Below are 17,841 nucleotides of genomic sequence, written 5' to 3' on the forward strand. Positions count from 1 at the left end.
ATCAATATTATGACTAACCAAACCCGTAATTTAAGGCTATAAGTGCTCAATCTTTAAATTATCTGAAGAACTAAACATCAACATCTACTACTTTTCTACACCAAATTTTAATCTACCCAAATTCAATAATAACTAGGTCGTCAAATGTAATAAAATGCTAAAAAAAAAATTCATAGATCTAATTTAAAAGTGTACCTAGCTTGAAAATAAGATATTTTTTGGTCCAATTGAAAATGAGATTTTAAGCTGAATATATACATATTTTTGTAATACACATTCTTACAACATTTTTTTGATGGAGTTATATGCATAACTTATAGACAAAAAAAATTATGACAATAATTTTGTTTTTGAAAATTCGACCGTCCCCATTGATTGCATGCCCACCTTACGCGATATGTATGATGAGACGATTACTTTTATTTTCCCCATTTATTAACGGTATGGCAACCATAGCATTACTAGAAAATCGAAAATTGCTTTAACTAAAAATAGTTATTTTATCCAAACCTACCTTTCATCTAGCGCTTCTCATACACTATATATACATTACTCTTCTGTATCGGGTTATTTCATATCAAAACCTCCTGATTTCGTTATCTACTAGTACTTGTTTCTTTTAAAAAATTGTTTTCGTTTGAAAATAAAAGGACATGGTTTTGCCTTCTTCAACACCGTCTCTAACCACCGGAAAGAAGGCGAAAGCCTCGCCGAAATGTAACTTCCCTGTGATTGATTTCTCTTCACTCGACCGGTCAAAACTATCGGAGGAAATCACGAAAGCCTGCGAGGTTAATGGGTTTTTCAAGGTGATAAACCATGGAGTTAAACCGGAGATAATTTGGAGATTTGAGCGTGAGGGTGAAGAGTTCTTTAATAAACCGGGCACGGAGAAGCAACGAGCCGGTCCCGCGAGTCCATTCGGTTACGGATGCAAGAACATCGGGTTTAATGGAGACTTGGGTGAGCTTGAGTATCTTCTTCTCCATGCAAACCCAACGTCTGTCGCTGATAAATCTGAAACTATCTCACATGATGACCCCTTCAAGTTCAGGTATGTATAACAAAGTTTGTTCCTTTTTGGTATTTATTACTGGTTTTGAACTAACTCTAATTTGTAAAGTTATAAAGATTTATATATATATATATATATATTGCAAGTAGATATAATGGTAACTGGACCTAGTTTATTTCCTGCCATACAAAAAGAGACGAAAAATACATATTAAACGTTTGCATTTATATATATCATGATAATGCATGTCTTTATCCATACGTACATCATAACATTTTAATTTTATATCTGAAAAAAATTTAGACAAAGTTATACAAAAAAAAACAAATTAGACATAACCCACATATACTAATATTTCAGACAAACAAACCATAAGACACGGCTTTAAATTATTTATTTTTTGAACAACGACACGGCTTTTAATTATTATCAGTCTTTGCTCCTTTATTATTATTATATTATACTATAGTATTTAATTTAGTACAAATAAATAATCGTACCAACCTAATGCCGGTTCACCTGATAATTTGTTGTAATCATTAATCTACGATGGTTGGATTTTGTTCTTGGTTCATAGTATATTGGCATGTGGTTACACGTAGAATGCCAACACTTGTTTTCCTATATTAAGCCTTTCTAATGTGAAAGTGCTTTTGCAACCTGGACCGCGAAATGGTTGATTAACTGAAATTATATAATTTCCCCCCTAATTTGGTGGCATAATTTTTTGTATACTACAATATACTGTATTTATCAGTTTCTTTCGTAGTAGTCGAAATTTAAGATATCTTTCTAGATAATACTACTTTCTTGTAAAATTCAGTGATACATTATGATTTGTTTTGTGGGAAAATAAATATATCTCGAAATAGATTATTATTAATTTTGGGATGAAGATTATACACACACGTGACACGTCACAAGTGATATAATAATTGAATAGACTCGGTCAATAAATGGACGATTGTGCATGAACACAAAAACACTCGGGGACGTCAAAGAATCACGATTCGAAACGTCAATAAATCAAGATTTGACCTGTTATTCATTCTTCTTGTTCAATAATTAAAGTGACAACCTGTAAAAAAGAGCGTAGGGTCCCTCACTTTCGAACATTCCTCTGACCATGCCTTTCCTTTTTCTCTGTTATTGATATCTATCACTACATTTGCTCTCTGCGTCAGCAATTGTTGAGCGTGCTGACTAAATGCCACGTATATTTTACTTTTGTAGCTCGGCCACAAACGATTACATACGCGCCATTAAAGATCTTGCATGTGAGATAATTGATCTAACGGCCGAGAATTTATGGGGCCAGAGATCTACCAAGGTGAGTGAGCTAATCAGAGATGTCCGTAGCGACTCAATCCTGCGACTGAATCACTATCCACCCGCACCGTACGCGCTGAGAGGCTTTAGCCAAATAGGTTTCGGGGAGCATTCTGACCCTCAGATCTTGACGGTGTTAAGATCCAACGACGTAGATGGCCTTGAGGTTTGCTCACGTGACGGCTTATGGATCCCTGTACCATCTGACCCTACATGCTTCTACGTGTTGGTCGGTGACTGCCTTCAGGTAATTTTAAAACAAAGTTTCCATTTTTAGCAAGTTCTTAAAAACAATTAATTATTGTTAAATCGTATTTAAATTTTTTTTAAAAATAAGGTCAATTTCCCTCGCATGCAATAACTAACGTCACAAATTAAGATTGTGTACTTAATTTTCTAATTAATATTGTTAAAAAAATAATAGGCATTGACGAATGGGAGGTTTACTAGCGTGAGGCACAGGGTATTGGCGAACACGGCAGGAAAATCTCGAATGTCAGCGATGTATTTTGCGGCACCGCCGTTAGATGCAATAATATCACCGTTGCCGAAAATGGTATCGCCGGAGAATCCACGAAGATATAATACATTCACATGGGGTGACTACAAAACAGCTACATACTCTCTCCGTTTAGATGTACCTCGTCTCGAGTTCTTCAAAACTTCACAAGTATTATGATTGTTGGTTTGTTATACAAAATACTACACCATGTAAATGTATAGTTGTACACGATAAAGTATTAATAAGTCACAAACATCAGTAGTATGCAAGTTATTCTTTTGAACGTAAACGGCGATTGACTCTTGTAATAATATCACAGTAAGAACCAGTGGTGGTAGTTCAGTGGCGCTTGAGGGATTAAACCCAATACGGCGAACCCTGGTTCGAACCCCGCTGGCCACACGGATATGGACTATTGCTTTCGGCTCATTTGAATGCCCAGGAGAGGGTCTATCCGTGGGCTGTACCTCCACCCGGGGGTTAGGTCTGTGTCTTTAATAGACCCGGGTTTAACCCTTTTTTTTTCAAAAAAAAAAAAATAATATCACAGTAAGGAACATGACTGCCATGAGAAATGTGTCCATGAAACGGCGAGGCGTGTCGTGGTAAGATGGGTGTTGGGCTTATAGATGTGCGAAAACAAAAGAATCAAAATTGATGGAATGTATTATTGACGTTAGGTGTGTGTGTTATGAACCAATTCTAAATTTGGATCTAACCCAATGGCCAAATACTCTATGATGCACTGTTGTATTGATGTTGTATATCTTCCTAATTGGGCCATCGGCATAACAAAGTGGGCTTACAATTAAATTGGACGCATGTGAGTGAACAAAAATTGAAAAGAAAGGGATTATCTTTTTTTTTATTTCTTTAGACAGCAGACAAGTCGTTGTTTGAATAGTAGGCTTTATTGTGTTTATTATGGTTTCATTTCATGCGACGTCTTTGATATCTCAACCGCCAACGAAATCGAGAACGCCGTCGTTCGTTAACCGGTAAGTCTTCTTCCCTTCTTCCTCACTCTTCCTGGCATCGTCGAATCGATCACGATTGGGAAGTGGACAAAACAAGTTTAGTTTTCAAAGTAATATTTTCTGAGTTGGTGTTTCTCGTGCAGATTCGTATTTTTGTAGTGTCGATCGATTGAAACCATTCCGACTCGGCCATGTCATGGTCCAAGGCATGTAGAGGGACTCGATTTTCTTCGTATTTAGAGAACATTCATCGAACATCGAGGTAAAATGAACCCCCCCCTGAAATGCATATTAACTGTTTGTTGAAATTCCTCAGCGAAAGTTGTATCTTTTTTATTTGCACTTGTTATCATCATCAACCTAAGATTCGTATTAAATTAAGAGTTATGAGAGATGCCTGTGTAGGACTGTGCCTCTTGTTCCGTGCTCTCGTTATGGAGCTTTTAATGGCAATCATCATAATCTCCCAAGCAAGAGAGAGCTTTGGGGAAGCTCATCTTCGTTTTCCCACTCTAAATCCATGTTACTTGGTGGTGGTGCTCATCGCCAGTATTCTACTCACTCGATAACAGAAACCAAATCGAAGAAAATGCTCTACTATCTCACTGCTGTTGTCTTTGGCATGGTTGGCCTTACTTACGCTGCTGTGCCTTTGTATCGAACATTCTGCCAAGCTACTGGTTATGGAGGTACTGTTCAACGCAAAGAGGTATATTTTTTATATACAAGTCAAACCATTTCTCTATTCCTTTCACGATTATTCTTAGTCTCTGTCCTAATCTTTTTTTTTTGGGACTCATACTACTACTACAGACTGTCGAGGAGAAGATTGCTAGACATTCAGATTCTGGCACCGTCACTGAAAGGTGGTGTTAAGGGACCCATTCATAAACCGTCTTCTTTTTGGTAATATGTGTGTATGGTGAAGGTGCTAGCTTATTAGTCACTTTTTGTGTCGGAAACAGGGAGATTGTGGTGCAGTTCAATGCTGATGTTGCAGATGGGATGCAGTGGAAGTTCACTCCAACTCAAAGAGAGGTTTGTTTAGACTTTATATATAAGTCAAGAAGAGTATTGGTGATTTGTTAATGTAGGTGTGTGTGTGTTTAAACTGATATATGTCTTGTGGTTTTGGAATTGTGTTATAGGTGAGAGTAAAGCCTGGAGAAAGCGCACTCGCCTTTTACACTGCTGAAAACAAAAGTTCAGCCCCAATAACCGGAGTCTCCACATACAATGTCACTCCCATGAAGGTTTAAACAATATATTAGCCTTGGTGAATTGACTATCAAGTGTATCAATTTCCCTTAATACATCTTTTCGTTGGTTCTCGGAACACACAGGCAGGGGTTTATTTCAACAAGATACAGTGTTTTTGCTTTGAGGAACAGCGACTTCTTCCTGGAGAACAGATTGACATGCCGGTGACTACCCTTTCCTTCTTGGCTCTGCTTGATATATTCCTTGAGCAAAATCAAATAGCCCACTAAGACCTTCATCTTTATCTTTTTCGTTGTAAAAACTGGGCAGGTGTTCTTCTACATTGATCCTGAGTTTGAGACTGATTCAAGAATGGACGGAATCAACAACTTGATATTGTCTTACACGTTCTTCAAAGTGTCCGAGGAAACTACTAGTACAGATTCAGTCGACAATAAAAGCTCAGTTCCAGTTCAAGAAACCAATTAAAGATGGCATGTTTTTTTGAAGTGAAGAAGAAGAGTCTCCCTCCTTTCCTTGAGTTAAAAATAAAATAAAAAATTCCATAATGGGAAAATTGTTGGTTAGTAATTTGTTTTGTGCTGCAGTTATGTTGAAGGATACAAGGGAACATATGATATTATTAATTGAATATTTGCTTGAACAAAATCAAATATACAACATAAGAAGGCAACATGGGAAAGAGTGAACGGGCCACAGGTTTCATGAGAAAGTAAATTGGGCTTTCTAGATTTGTCGACTTAAACCAGTTGTGGTACTTTTCGATAGGGTTTTAGTTTTGGATCATCATCATCTTCTCCATTCCTTGCTGAAACGATGATGATACTCAAGCCGCAGTGTGCTTCTCGCGTTCCTCCCAGTCTCCGTCTCTCTACATCATTTCTTCACAGTGTGGCAATACACTCTTCGGATGCGAAGAAGCTCCTGCCAGACGACGACGCGGAAACTGTTTACCGGATGATCAATGCCTCAAATCTGCAAGGAGAGTTGAAGGAATCCTTGAGCTCCAGTGGACTCCACTTGTCGAAGGACTTAATCGATAGGGTTTTGAAAAGAGTTAGGTTCAGTCACGGAAACCCTCTTCAAGCCCTGGAGTTGTACAGGCACGCTGGTGCTCGACGAGGCTTTTACCACTCCTCCTTTTCTCTCGACACGATGCTCTATATCCTCGGTAGAAGTCGGAAGTTCGATCAACTCTGGGATGTTTTGTTTGAAGCTAAGCGAAAGGATCCGTCTTTGATTACGCCTAGGACGATGCAAGTGGTTTTAGGTAGAGTGGCTAAGCTGTGTTCCGTTAGACAAACCGTTGAGTCTTTCTGGAAGTTCAAGAGATTGGTTCCTGATTTCTTCGACACTAGTGCTTCTTTCAATGCTCTCTTGAGAACTCTTTGCCAAGAGAAGACTATGACCGATGCTAGGAATGTCTATCACTCTTTGAAGCATCAGTTTCAGCCTGACTTGCACACTTTTAACATCCTTTTGTCTGGCTGGAGATCATCTGAAGAAGCTGAAGCTTTCTTCCAGGAAATGACCAAAGAAAAGGGGCTCAAACCTGATGTGGTTACCTACAACTCCTTGATTGATGTGTATTGCAAGGACAGGGCCATGGATAATGCTTACAAGCTGATTGATCAGATGCGGGACGAGGATGTAACTCCCGATGTTATAACTTACACTACCATTATTGGCGGTTTGGGGTTAATCGGCCAGCCTGATAAAGCTAGAGAGGTTTTGAAGGAAATGAAGGAGTATGGGTGTTATCCTGACGTTCCTGCTTACAACGCTGCTATAAGAAACTATTGCATAGCCAGGAGGCTCGGGGATGCAGATAAGTTGGTGGATGAGATGGTGAAGAAAGGTCTGTCCCCCAACGCCACTACTTATAATCTCTTCTTCCGTGTTCTTTCTTTATCGAATGATTTGGGACGTTCTTGGGAGCTGTATGTGAGAATGTTGGGGAATGGGTGTTTGCCAAATACTCAGTCTTGTATGTTCTTGATTAAGATGTTTAAGAGACACGAGAAAGTGGATATGGCGTTGCGGTTGTGGGAAGATATGGTGGGAAAAGGTTTCGGTTCTTATAGTTTGGTTTCGGATGTGCTTTTGGATTTGCTCTGTGATTTGGCTAAGGTAGACGAAGCTGAGAAATGTTTGCTTGAGATGGTTGAGAAGGGACATAGACCGAGTAATGTCTCTTTTAAAAGGATCAAGTTGTTGATGGAGCTAGCAAATAAGCACGAAGAGGTTAATAATTTGAAACAGAAGATGGCTGTTTTCAGTACAGAGATTCAGTGATGAAAAATCAGGACATTCTTCCAGTGTTTTCCAAGAGCCAGTTGAGTCCTTCATGTATAATGCCATTGTACTTGGCCGAGTCTTTTTTGTTCAAGTCTATCAGATGAAGTCGAGGAACCATTGTTAGAGTTTAGGAGTTTTGCAGAGGTAGGTGCGGAAGAAGAAGATGACAATCATAACATTTTCCGAGAAGAAGAAGATGGATGAGGCATAGATGAAAAAGTTGCAGACGTTTGGATTCTGCTGAAACAGGCAGCGGATTGGTGGTTAAAACTGTACCAGACGCTATTGATGGCATCTTTTTGCTCTTATAGAGAGAGAGAATTTTCGAACTAATCAAATGGTAAACATAGATTTTATGTAGTTTTGCTTTGCCAAAGAGAACAGACTCTTCAGGACCAATCTCACTGTCTCCTGTTTTTTTTTCCTCTGGTTTCTTCTTTTAAATACTACTACACTTCACACAAAGTTTGTTGGCGTGTTTAGACAAATCAGCTAAATTGAAAAGAAAAGAGAGAAAAACTCTGTTTGCGTGACTTTTAGATTCTTGTTGGTGTGTTTTGTTCCTATTGGGGTTCAGTCAATCACGGCCAAAACTTATGGTTGTTTTTTTTAGTTCGTCTTTGTCTTGGTGACCTTAAACCAGATTCTGTGATGAGAGAAGTAGGGAGCTCTCTAACCATATATTATACACAATAAATTTAGAATGTTTTAGATAATTTCAGATACAAAACTGCCATCAGAAAAAGCAAAAGAATGTATTAAAAAAATTTAATGAAGGTAAATCAGCTGATTAGAAAAGCCACTTAAAGGCCTAATTGTTAAAAATGTACAAGTCCAAGCCAGAGCTTTGTATTAGATAGGGTCCATATATAACAAATGTGATAGCTTAACAATGATAATAAGAGTCGTCCAAAAAATAAAGATATCTGGACATAAAAATACGGACGACGTTAAAAGTAGTCATACAAGTTTAATGCAAGCGCGGCATGGGAATTGCGGCCCCCACGTTTACAGCGAATAGATTCAGTTTGATTTTCAAGATAGTAAAAATATTCTCATGTTGTAGTCAGCGTCATGTGTGATGTGTTTGTTTGAACACTGACGCAAGCAGTGACGGTGCAGTTAGTTCGAGTTGCTTTCATGACTTGGGGGGATTTTACATTTCATGTCTATTAAGAGAATAAATACTCATATTAACATCTTCTAAAACCCCTCTTTACTCTCTTTTCTTTGAACTGATCCCCTCTTTACTTAGTACTAGTATTTTATTTTTACTGTTACATTTACATGAAATCTTTAAGTACGTATAGTTTCACACAAAATGATTTTTTCTACATTGTATAATGTATACAGTTACTATATAGGATTCTGAGATTTTTCTTAGCTTGCATTTAATCACCCACCTGCAAGTTGCAACATTTTATATTAACCTGTGATTTGAATATCTGACATGTGATTTCTATAATTATTAGATCAAATCGTTAACATTTTTTATTTTCCCTGGTCTTATTAGGAGTAGTCAGCATTCAAATTTACTTTTTCGGCACATAAACATTAACTTCTATGAGGTTGGTTTGGTTACAAAGCTATGATTAACTTTTATTTTATAATTATTGGACTATCATGACATGTGTTCCTTACTACGGAAGACAATATAGACGGACGAATGATTATAATCAATCACTACTTGTATAATATCAGTCAATGCTTGAACATAGATACTAATATTTATATACTGTACATACATTATTATGACAATGGAGTTTATCAAATGTCTTAGCGGCCAAGAAAATGAATGTATACACTCTTGACTTCTTGAGGGTTGATTTATGTTTTACTGCAATATATATAAGTTGACTTTTAGCTTCGTTTTCTTTTTGCTAATTAACTTTTAGCTTCGTTGCCAAGGAAGTAGCCAACTTTCTCAAAAGTGAAAATTATCTCTATCCTCCGTAATCTTCATCTTAGACCGCTTGATACTTGCACACACTGATAATTCAAAGCAAGTGGCTCCTTAATAAGCAGAGTATTTGATCATGATTTATGTTTAAATGACTAGTGCTTTAAGAATCTTTCCCCCGAAAATAACAACTACTAAGAGCATTTTCAATCTACTATATTTCTTACTCTAAACTAATGATTAAACTTTACTTAATTTCGAATCCATAATAGAATAGAAATAGATTTAATTCATAAACAGAATAATACATTTATTTATTTTTGTTCATTATTCATTTTTTCAGTTCAAAATAAGTAGAATTCAAGTAAACTACATTTCATATGAAGTTACTTTAAAATATAGAGTTTTATATTTCAGATACTCTAAGTGAAATCATATTTAGTATGTGCTATAGTCTAATATATATTAAAAGTGTTTCACTTATCTCCAATCAGAATAGTTTAATTTGACAGCTAATAATTTTTGAAACTGAATTAAACATATGTATATCCCTAATATATGTATATATTATGTGTTGATCCGATAAAATTGAATTTATCGGATATATATATATATATATATATTAGATCAGATAAATTCAATTTTAGTATGTTCACTAAAATTCTGCATATAAAGCCCCATGGTATTATTTGAATGTACATAAATAGTTTAAATTTCAAAATAAAATATTTCTTCTTAGGAGGCATAGGTAGAATTTTTCTTGCGTTTGGTTCAAGGAAATAAAAACATCAAAATGCATAATTATGAGGCTTTTTGACCGATCGAGACGGTGAGGATTAGTTTAATGAAATCACACTCCTCCTTGCTTCTGAAGCAATTTTTTCACAGAACCCAAAAAGAAGAGTTGCATATAAAATGGCCAAAATGCTCTTTAGTTTCTGCAGATACAAATTGGAATCTTTAAAAGAAGAAAGTTGAATAAAATAAGAACTAAATCAAGTCTTTTAACAACTTCAAGACAACTACACGGTTTTGTCTCACGTCAAGTTTTCAAAATCTTTTGCTCATGTCAGATCTTCAGGTCCGTTCTCTTTTTAACTTCTTCATTCATCTTTAATTTTCTAATTGAGTTGCGTATTTAAGTATGATCCCTGAATTTTCGGGTAGTACAAAACGTGTGACTCCTTGTCCCATAACAGACTTTTGTTTCATTGGGGAAAACTCTTTGGATTGTAATTACAAAAAAGGAGCAGATTCTTCTTTTTTTCTGCACAAGTGGGGTCTTTTGGATTCACATTGGCAAACTCTTTAGGTTTCTCTAAAAAAAGGATTCAAATTGTAAATGTTTTCCTAAATTCTCCAACTTCTCAGCCTTTTCTGGTTTTTAAGAAAAAGTCAAAAAGGTGCCTTCCTTTATAGTCATTCTTTCTGTTATTATATACCGTCGATCTCCATCTGTGTATTCGAACTCTTTTTCTTTTCTCTACCAGCGCCGAAAATGAATCGTGACGGCGCCGGAGAAGGCGACTCTGTTTCACACGAACCTTCAACTTCCAAAACTCCCAGAGAGGGAGGAGAAGAAGAGACAAAGAAGGATGAAAAGGCGAAGACAGTTCCCTTCTACAAGCTATTTGCATTTGCGGATTCCTACGATGTTCTCTTGATGATATGTGGCTCAGTTGGAGCTATGGGGAATGGTGTTGGTTTGCCTCTCATGACATTGTTGTTTGGTGACCTCATTGATTCCTTTGGACAGAACCAGAACAACAAAGACATCGTTGATGTTATCTCAAAGGTATGTCTTGTTATAACAATAAAAATATCAAAAAACTTGATTATGTTCTTGGTTTAATAAATAGATAATGTTTCCTCTTAATAGGTTTGTGTGAAATTCGTCTACCTTGGAATTGGAACACTAGGAGCAGCCTTTCTTCGTATGTTTCTCCACTGCACTTTTACACACAAAAAACAAACAACTCAGGAACAGAAGTTTTTAACTGTAATTTTACTTCTTTTTTTTTCTGTAGAGGTGGCTTGTTGGATGATAACGGGGGAGAGACAAGCGGCGAGGATAAGAAATATGTATCTGAAAACAATTCTGAGACAAGACATTGGATTCTTCGATGTGGAAACAAACACAGGGGAGGTTGTTGGTAGAATGTCTGGTGATACTGTTCTTATACAAGACGCCATGGGTGAGAAGGTAATCATAGAAATTTGCTCTATATATTTCCAAAAAAAGAGGCTTTATATATAATATAATGACTCCATCTGTTTAAAAAGTTTTTTAATTGAATATTGCAGGTTGGGAAGTTTATTCAGTTGATAGCAACGTTCATCGGTGGATTTGCATTAGCTTTTGCTAAAGGATGGTTACTAACATTGGTTATGTTAACTTCAATACCTCTCCTGGCAATGGCTGGTGCAGCCATGGCGATTATAGTCACTCGAGCTTCTTCTCAGGGACAAGCTGCTTATGCTAAAGCAGCTACTGTTGTTGAACAGACTATCGGATCTATCCGAACGGTAATAACACAACTTCCTCCTAAGCTAATTTTTTTTTTTTAAAACCAATATTCAACTGAGATTTGTTTCTTTCAATTTTTGTCTTAAAGGTTGCATCATTCACGGGAGAGAAAGAAGCGATAAACAAGTACAAAAAGTTCATAACATCGGCGTACAAATCAAGCATACAACAAGGATTCTCGACTGGTCTAGGACTGGGAATAATGTTGTTCGTGTTATTCAGCAGCTATGCTTTGGCTATTTGGTTTGGTGGGAAGATGATTCTCGAAAAAGGCTATACCGGTGGCGCTGTCATCAACGTACTCATCATCGTCGTCGCCGGTGCCATGTAAGTGTTATAAACCCCCAAAGGCAATCAATCACTTGTACATATCTTCTGTTTGAATATAGATAATGTATTTTTTTTTTGCGACATACAAATGCTCTGTTTTTAAAGGTCGCTTGGACAAACATCTCCATGCGTAACAGCATTCTCCGCGGGTCAATCCGCAGCGTATAAGATGTTCGAGACGATCGAAAGAAAGCCTTTGATTGATGCTTACGACTTAAAGGGCAAGATTCTTGAAGACATCAGAGGAGACATAGAACTTAAAGACGTTCATTTCAGCTATCCAGCTAGGCCGGATGAAGATATTTTCGACGGGTTCTCTCTGTTTATCCCGAGCGGCGCAACAGCCGCGTTAGTAGGAGAGAGCGGAAGCGGAAAATCAACCGTCATCAGTCTGATCGAGAGGTTTTACGATCCGAAAGCCGGACAAGTACTAATCGACGGTGTTAATCTGAAAGAGTTTCAGCTGAAATGGATCAGAAGCAAAATCGGGTTGGTTAGCCAAGAACCGGTTCTGTTTTCGTCGAGCATCATGGAGAACATCGCCTACGGGAAAGAGAACGCGACGATTCAAGAGATCAAAGCGGCTACGGAGCTAGCGAACGCGGCCAAGTTTATAGACAAGTTGCCTCAGGGGTTGGATACGATGGTGGGAGAGCACGGGACGCAGCTCTCGGGAGGACAGAAACAGAGGATAGCCATTGCAAGAGCCATTCTTAAAGATCCGAGAATTCTCCTTCTCGATGAAGCAACGAGCGCGCTCGATGCGGAATCCGAAAGAGTGGTTCAAGAGGCTTTGGATAGAGTGATGGTTAACCGGACTACGGTTATCGTCGCGCATCGGTTAAGCACGGTTAGGAATGCGGATATGATTGCGGTTATTCACCGCGGGAAAATGGTGGAGAAAGGTTCGCATTCAGAGCTGCTGAGAGATCCAGAGGGAGCTTACTCGCAGCTCATTCGTTTACAAGAGATAAACAAGGACGCGAAAACGTCAGACGCTGCTTCGGGATCATCTTTCCGGAACTCGAGTCTTAAAAAATCAATTGAAGGATCATCTTCTTCGGTTGGAAATAGCAGCCGTCATCATTCTTTAAGTGTAGTAACCTCAGGACTAGAACATGGTGGTGGTAGCAGTAGAGCAGGCCTAGAGGATAAACCAGGAACTGAGGCTCAAGAACCGGTCCCAAAAGTGTCGCTATCCCGAATAGCTGCTCTGAATAAACCGGAGATACCGGTTCTCCTTCTAGGAACCGTAGCGGCAGCAATCAACGGTGCTATTTTCCCGCTTTTCGGGATTTTGATATCAAGAGTCATCGAAGCTTTCTTCAAACCGCCTCACGAGCTCAGGAGAGATTCAAAGTTCTGGGCGTTAATATTTGTAGCTCTTGGAGTGGTTTCCTTCATTGTCTCACCCACTCAGATGTATCTCTTTGCCGTTGCTGGAGGGAAACTGATTCGACGAATACGATCCATGTGTTTTGAGAAAGCGGTTCACATGGAGGTCGGGTGGTTCGATGAGCCACAGAACTCGAGTGGGACGTTGGGTGCTAGGCTTTCCGCTGATGCAGCTTTGATCAGGGCTCTGGTTGGGGATGCGTTGTCTCTAGCGGTTCAAAACGCTGCGTCTGCTGCGTCTGGATTGATCATAGCGTTCACTGCATGTTGGGAATTGGCGCTTATAATCTTAGTGATGCTTCCTCTGATTGGTATCAATGGTTATATTCAAGTCAAGTTCATGAAAGGATTCACCGCCGACGCTAAGGTCCGTTTAATAAAACTTATGGTTTAGGTTTATTTTGTTTCCTTGTGGGTCAAGAAACTTATGTGGGGTGTGGATATGTGAATGCAGTCAAAGTACGAGGATGCGAGTCAGGTAGCGAACGATGCGGTGGGGAGTATTAGAACTGTTGCGTCTTTCTGTGCAGAGGAGAAGGTGATGCAGATGTATAAGAAGCAATGCGAAGGTCCGATTAAAGACGGGATAAAGCAAGGTTTCATCAGTGGATTAGGGTTTGGATTCTCCTTCTTCATTCTGTTTTGTGTCTACGCCGCAAGCTTCTACGCTGGTGCTAGACTTGTTGAAGCTGGCAGGACTACTTTCAACGATGTCTTCCAGGTAAAGTAGCTTTTTAATCTCACTTGTGCCAAATGAAGAAGAAATGGATATTGACCTCAAAATTCTTGCAGGTGTTCTTTGCATTGACAATGGCAGCGATTGGAATTTCTCAGTCGAGTTCTTTCGCACCGGATTCTAGCAAAGCTAAGGTCGCAGCTGCGTCTATCTTTGGGATCATTGATAGAAAATCGAAGATAGATTCGAGCGATGAGACAGGGACAGTCTTGGAGAACGTTAAGGGAGATATTGAACTTCGACACATAAGTTTCACTTATCCAGCAAGACCAGACATTCAAATCTTCCGCGATCTTTGCTTAACCATTCGTGCAGGAAAGGTACTACAATCTTTAGAGAAATGTTGTCACTCAAGTTTTATGAACAGTGATAAATTTATGTCTTCTTGTTTTTTTTTCTTTTAGACGGTTGCTTTGGTCGGAGAGAGTGGGTCGGGGAAGTCGACGGTGATCTCTCTGTTACAGAGATTCTACGATCCAGATTCCGGTCATATAACTCTAGACGGAATTGAGCTTAAGAAGATGCAACTGAAATGGTTGAGACAGCAAATGGGACTAGTGGGACAAGAGCCTGTCTTGTTCAACGACACCATCCGAGCCAACATTGCTTATGGCAAAGGAAGCGAAGAGGCCGCGACCGAGTCTGAGATCATAGCCGCTGCAGAACTAGCCAACGCACACAAATTCATCTCTAGCATACAACAAGTAAGGGAACTAAAAAAATATTCTGCTTTTCAAAGTTTACTTAGGACTCAAGCAATACACTTTTGAGTAGGGTTATGACACGGTGGTTGGAGAAAGAGGGATTCAGCTATCAGGAGGACAGAAACAGCGCGTGGCTATAGCACGGGCCATTGTGAAAGAGCCGAAGATATTGCTTTTGGACGAAGCAACGAGCGCTCTTGATGCAGAATCAGAACGAGTGGTCCAGGACGCACTTGACCGAGTGATGGTGAACCGAACCACGGTGGTTGTGGCTCACCGGTTATCGACTATTAAAAATGCAGACGTGATCGCCGTGGTGAAGAACGGGGTGATCGCTGAGAAAGGAACTCACGAGACGTTGATCAAAATCGAGGGTGGGGTTTATGCTTCGCTTGTGCAGCTTCACATGACTGCTTCTAACTGATATATTTTTCTTCTTTTTTTCGGGTTTATGGAAGTTTTTAAGCTATAGTTTTGAGTCACTTGAGTCAAAACTAGGGTATTATGTATTAAAGATTTTATTTTGTTTTTGATAAAATATTTTTGTGGTTGTTATATACAAGTAACATATGTTATGGCTGTTTGTTTCACATGGCTAATGTTATGCTTTTATCAAGAAGCTTTGTAACATATTTTGTTGTTGTTGTTTATCTCTTTTGTGACGTAGATAAATTTATCTATTAGTCAATCAATGGACACAAAAATTGCATGTGCATTTTAGGACTAATTTTTCTAAATAAATCTTGTTGAAAAAAACGACCGTGACAATCGCGTTTTGTAGCTAAAAACAAAATGCGTTTGCGTGTAAGAAATGTAATCGGAGCTGAAATGGACCCGCCCCAACACTGGGTTAAAACCAGACCCGTCAATAAGAAGAGAGGCTTTTAAGTGTTGGAAGCGGAAAAGGATAAGGGGGGGCGGAGGAAGTTCATCGCCGGCGACGGAATTGAAGAAGAAGAAGATGGGTCATGCATGCGTCTCGACATCGTCGGCTTCTTCTCTGAGGATTACAGCTGGATTCGTCTCCAATGGCTCTTCCTCTTTCGATTCTCAGAAGCTTTCCCTCCCTCTTCCTTCAAGGTCACTGTTTGTTCTTTGCGATGATATCTCAGGGGGTGGGGGCTAACTTAGGGATTTGAAGGAATTTCTTTTTTTTTTTGGCTTGCAGAAAGACGAACAAGTTAGTTAGCGAGAGAAAGAACTGGAAGAGGTCATCATCATCATCATCATCATCATCATCATCATCATCATCATCATCATCAACTCGGAAGGCTGTATACTCCGACGGCAATCTCTGGACACCTGCGCCTCCCTCTCCTCAAGGAGTTTGGTCCATAAGGTTATTATACCTTTGACTTTGAGCTTGACCATATCTTCTTCAACTGTGATTTTAGGCTAAATCTGGAATGCTTGTTGGCAGAGATGATTTACAAGTCCCTTCTTCTCCCTATTTTCCTGCCTACGCTCAAGGACCGCCTCCTATGGTTCAAGAGCGTTTCCACAGTATCATTTCCCAACTCTTCCAATATGTATTTCTTTAACTATACTCGCTCTCTTTCTTTCTTTTTTTTTAAAGCTTATCAAAAAAGTCTCCACCTTTGATTAATTTGTTTCCCTTTTATTTATTTATTTTAGAGGATTATTCGTTGTGGTGGTGCTGTGGATGATGATATGGCCAACATCATCGTTGCTCAGCTTCTTTACCTTGATGCCGTTGATCCTACTAAGGTCAGATTTTTTAATTATATATGACTCAATTTTATCTCTTCTTCCTCAATGATTTGCTTAGCTTGCTCCTTTATGTTGTTGGACAGGATATTGTCATGTATGTGAATTCTCCTGGTGGCTCTGTTACTGCTGGTAATATTTACACTTCCTTACCTTTTACTTTCTTTCACTTTTTTTAATCCCTCTTCCATCTCTCTCTCTCTCTCTCTCTTTCGTCCTCCAGGCATGGCTATCTTCGATACTATGAGGCATATCCGACCTGATGTCTCCACTGTTTGTGTTGGTCTTGCTGCTAGGTACCATCCTTTTACTCTCATCATTCTGCGTTTATGTTTTTCAGGGTCTTTTCTCAATTCATTGTTTTTTTGTTCATTAGCTGATCTTAATGCTTTTGGATACATGACCAGTTTATCATTTATGGTTTTTGGAAAACAACAAAGTCCTTTTTCCGTCTAGTTTGTATGGATTGTAATACCTTCCTCTCTTCTGTGTGTTTTGTTTATTGTATTGAACAGTATGGGAGCTTTTCTGCTTAGTGCTGGAACCAAAGGTAGTCTCCTAATCCTTTCATTCATACTAAAACATTTAGTTTTAGTCTATCCTTCTCAATATCCCAGATGAGAGCTAACCCTTTTGTCATAACTGCAGGAAAAAATACAGAGAATACCAAACTCAAGGATAATGATCCATCAGCCGCTTGGTGGAGCTCAAGGTGGCCAGACCGATATCGACATTCAGGTCATTCATCAACATCTTCATTTTTCGAATTCATTCCAGCCTTTGTCATAACTTCTTGCAGAGACTAGATTGTGTTGATATCAATTTTGTTCTTCTTTTAAAAAAAAAAAAACTAACCGGGCAAATCATTGTGTTAAGAGCAGGCAAATGAAATGCTGCACCACAAGGCCAACCTAAACGGTTACCTCGCTTACCAGACTGGTCAAAGCCTGGAGAAGATAACCAAGACACTGACCGTGATTTCTTCATGAGTGCTAAAGAGGCAAAAGATTATGGACTTATCGATGCTGTCATCATGAACCCTCTAAAGCTCTTCAGCAACCCAACTTCAGCAGTAGCTTAAGAGCTCAATTTGTTTGGGATCAAAATAAGTACTGTCAGCCTTAGTAGCCTTTTATGAACTGATGGAAATCAGATTTGTTTGGGATCAATCAGTAGTAA

General features: G+C 38.8%; 5 protein-coding genes and 1 long non-coding RNA gene across 9 annotated transcripts; all 6 read left to right on the top strand.

Annotated features, from left to right (window-relative positions):
* The first annotated feature begins 468 nt into the window (after positions 1 to 468).
* On the top strand, positions 469 to 3,101 carry LOC125595226 (gibberellin 2-beta-dioxygenase 6-like). Its single transcript, XM_048771128.1, has 3 exons — positions 469 to 1,054; positions 2,249 to 2,591; positions 2,769 to 3,101. Exons 1-3 carry the CDS (start codon positions 654 to 656, stop codon positions 3,021 to 3,023), a joined length of 999 nt encoding a protein of 332 aa, XP_048627085.1. The 5' UTR covers positions 469 to 653; the 3' UTR covers positions 3,024 to 3,101.
* Positions 3,102 to 3,702: 601 nt separating this feature from the next.
* LOC125595225 (cytochrome c oxidase assembly protein COX11, mitochondrial-like) lies at positions 3,703 to 5,692 on the top strand. The gene is made up of 8 exons (XM_048771127.1): positions 3,703 to 3,844; positions 3,967 to 4,085; positions 4,229 to 4,532; positions 4,637 to 4,689; positions 4,789 to 4,861; positions 4,972 to 5,076; positions 5,167 to 5,247; positions 5,354 to 5,692. Exons 2-8 carry the CDS (start codon positions 4,015 to 4,017, stop codon positions 5,510 to 5,512), a joined length of 846 nt encoding a protein of 281 aa, XP_048627084.1. The 5' UTR covers positions 3,703 to 3,844; positions 3,967 to 4,014; the 3' UTR covers positions 5,513 to 5,692.
* Positions 5,693 to 5,831: 139 nt separating this feature from the next.
* On the top strand, positions 5,832 to 7,954 carry LOC106397846 (putative pentatricopeptide repeat-containing protein At1g02420). The gene has a single exon (XM_013838467.3). It carries the CDS (start codon positions 5,861 to 5,863, stop codon positions 7,337 to 7,339), a length of 1,479 nt encoding a protein of 492 aa, XP_013693921.1. The 5' UTR covers positions 5,832 to 5,860; the 3' UTR covers positions 7,340 to 7,954.
* A 2,191-nt stretch (positions 7,955 to 10,145) lies between these two features.
* On the top strand, positions 10,146 to 15,550 carry LOC106401268 (ABC transporter B family member 11). Of its 3 annotated transcripts, none has more exons than XM_013841750.3 (11): positions 10,146 to 10,323; positions 10,733 to 11,037; positions 11,122 to 11,176; positions 11,270 to 11,445; positions 11,547 to 11,768; positions 11,858 to 12,096; positions 12,205 to 13,861; positions 13,949 to 14,215; positions 14,287 to 14,550; positions 14,635 to 14,934; positions 15,005 to 15,550. In XM_013841750.3, the coding sequence occupies exons 2-11, from the start codon at positions 10,741 to 10,743 to the stop codon at positions 15,356 to 15,358; spliced, it is 3,831 nt and encodes a 1,276-aa protein (XP_013697204.2). In that variant the 5' UTR covers positions 10,146 to 10,323; positions 10,733 to 10,740; the 3' UTR covers positions 15,359 to 15,550. The 3 variants fall into 3 exon arrangements, with proteins under 3 accessions (XP_013697204.2, XP_022547224.2, XP_013697205.2); XM_022691503.2 differs by lacking the exon at positions 10,146 to 10,323 and adding an exon at positions 10,422 to 10,645; XM_013841751.3 differs by lacking the exon at positions 10,146 to 10,323 and having other exon boundaries at positions 10,673 to 11,037.
* Positions 15,551 to 15,746: 196 nt separating this feature from the next.
* Positions 15,747 to 17,307, top strand: LOC125595222 (ATP-dependent Clp protease proteolytic subunit 5, chloroplastic-like). 2 transcript variants are annotated; one of them, XM_048771125.1, is made up of 8 exons: positions 15,747 to 16,014; positions 16,103 to 16,145; positions 16,176 to 16,273; positions 16,355 to 16,463; positions 16,570 to 16,662; positions 16,749 to 16,794; positions 16,886 to 16,958; positions 17,178 to 17,307. In XM_048771125.1, the coding sequence occupies exons 1-8, from the start codon at positions 15,896 to 15,898 to the stop codon at positions 17,281 to 17,283; spliced, it is 687 nt and encodes a 228-aa protein (XP_048627082.1). In that variant the 5' UTR covers positions 15,747 to 15,895; the 3' UTR covers positions 17,284 to 17,307. The 2 variants fall into 2 exon arrangements, with proteins under 2 accessions (XP_048627082.1, XP_048627081.1); XM_048771124.1 differs by having other exon boundaries at positions 15,751 to 16,014; positions 16,103 to 16,273.
* A 12-nt stretch (positions 17,308 to 17,319) lies between these two features.
* On the top strand, positions 17,320 to 17,619 carry LOC125595223. Its single transcript, XR_007330103.1, has 2 exons — positions 17,320 to 17,400; positions 17,544 to 17,619. It is a non-coding gene; the product is annotated as an uncharacterized LOC125595223 (long non-coding RNA).
* The last annotated feature ends 222 nt before the right edge of the window (positions 17,620 to 17,841 follow it).

Source organism: Brassica napus, unplaced genomic scaffold, assembly GCF_020379485.1.
Source record: "Brassica napus cultivar Da-Ae unplaced genomic scaffold, Da-Ae ScsIHWf_1008;HRSCAF=1414, whole genome shotgun sequence".
Classification (NCBI taxonomy): Eukaryota; Viridiplantae; Streptophyta; class Magnoliopsida; order Brassicales; family Brassicaceae; genus Brassica; species Brassica napus.

What these genes read in the sequence shown, in the direction of transcription:
- LOC125595226 (XM_048771128.1), top strand. Translation starts at nt 654, where the DNA reads ATGGTTTTGCCTTCTTCAACACCGTCTCTAACCACCGGAAAGAAGGCG. An exon ending in GATGACCCCTTCAAGTTCAG is followed by an intron (nt 1,055 to 2,248) that starts GTATGTATAACA and finishes TTACTTTTGTAG; the next exon opens with CTCGGCCACAAACGATTACA. An exon ending in TGGTCGGTGACTGCCTTCAG is followed by an intron (nt 2,592 to 2,768) that starts GTAATTTTAAAA and finishes AAAAAATAATAG; the next exon opens with GCATTGACGAATGGGAGGTT.
- LOC125595225 (XM_048771127.1), top strand. Translation starts at nt 4,015, where the DNA reads ATGTCATGGTCCAAGGCATGTAGAGGGACTCGATTTTCTTCGTATTTA. An exon ending in GTACTGTTCAACGCAAAGAG is followed by an intron (nt 4,533 to 4,636) that starts GTATATTTTTTA and finishes CTACTACTACAG; the next exon opens with ACTGTCGAGGAGAAGATTGC. An exon ending in TCTGGCACCGTCACTGAAAG is followed by an intron (nt 4,690 to 4,788) that starts GTGGTGTTAAGG and finishes TGTCGGAAACAG; the next exon opens with GGAGATTGTGGTGCAGTTCA.
- LOC106397846 (XM_013838467.3), top strand. Translation starts at nt 5,861, where the DNA reads ATGATGATACTCAAGCCGCAGTGTGCTTCTCGCGTTCCTCCCAGTCTC.
- LOC106401268 (XM_013841750.3), top strand. Translation starts at nt 10,741, where the DNA reads ATGAATCGTGACGGCGCCGGAGAAGGCGACTCTGTTTCACACGAACCT. An exon ending in CTTTCAACGATGTCTTCCAG is followed by an intron (nt 14,216 to 14,286) that starts GTAAAGTAGCTT and finishes AAATTCTTGCAG; the next exon opens with GTGTTCTTTGCATTGACAAT. An exon ending in TAACCATTCGTGCAGGAAAG is followed by an intron (nt 14,551 to 14,634) that starts GTACTACAATCT and finishes TTTTTCTTTTAG; the next exon opens with ACGGTTGCTTTGGTCGGAGA.
- LOC125595222 (XM_048771124.1), top strand. Translation starts at nt 15,896, where the DNA reads ATGGGTCATGCATGCGTCTCGACATCGTCGGCTTCTTCTCTGAGGATT. An exon ending in TCCCTCCCTCTTCCTTCAAG is followed by an intron (nt 16,015 to 16,102) that starts GTCACTGTTTGT and finishes TTTGGCTTGCAG; the next exon opens with AAAGACGAACAAGTTAGTTA. An exon ending in ATGCCGTTGATCCTACTAAG is followed by an intron (nt 16,663 to 16,748) that starts GTCAGATTTTTT and finishes GTTGTTGGACAG; the next exon opens with GATATTGTCATGTATGTGAA.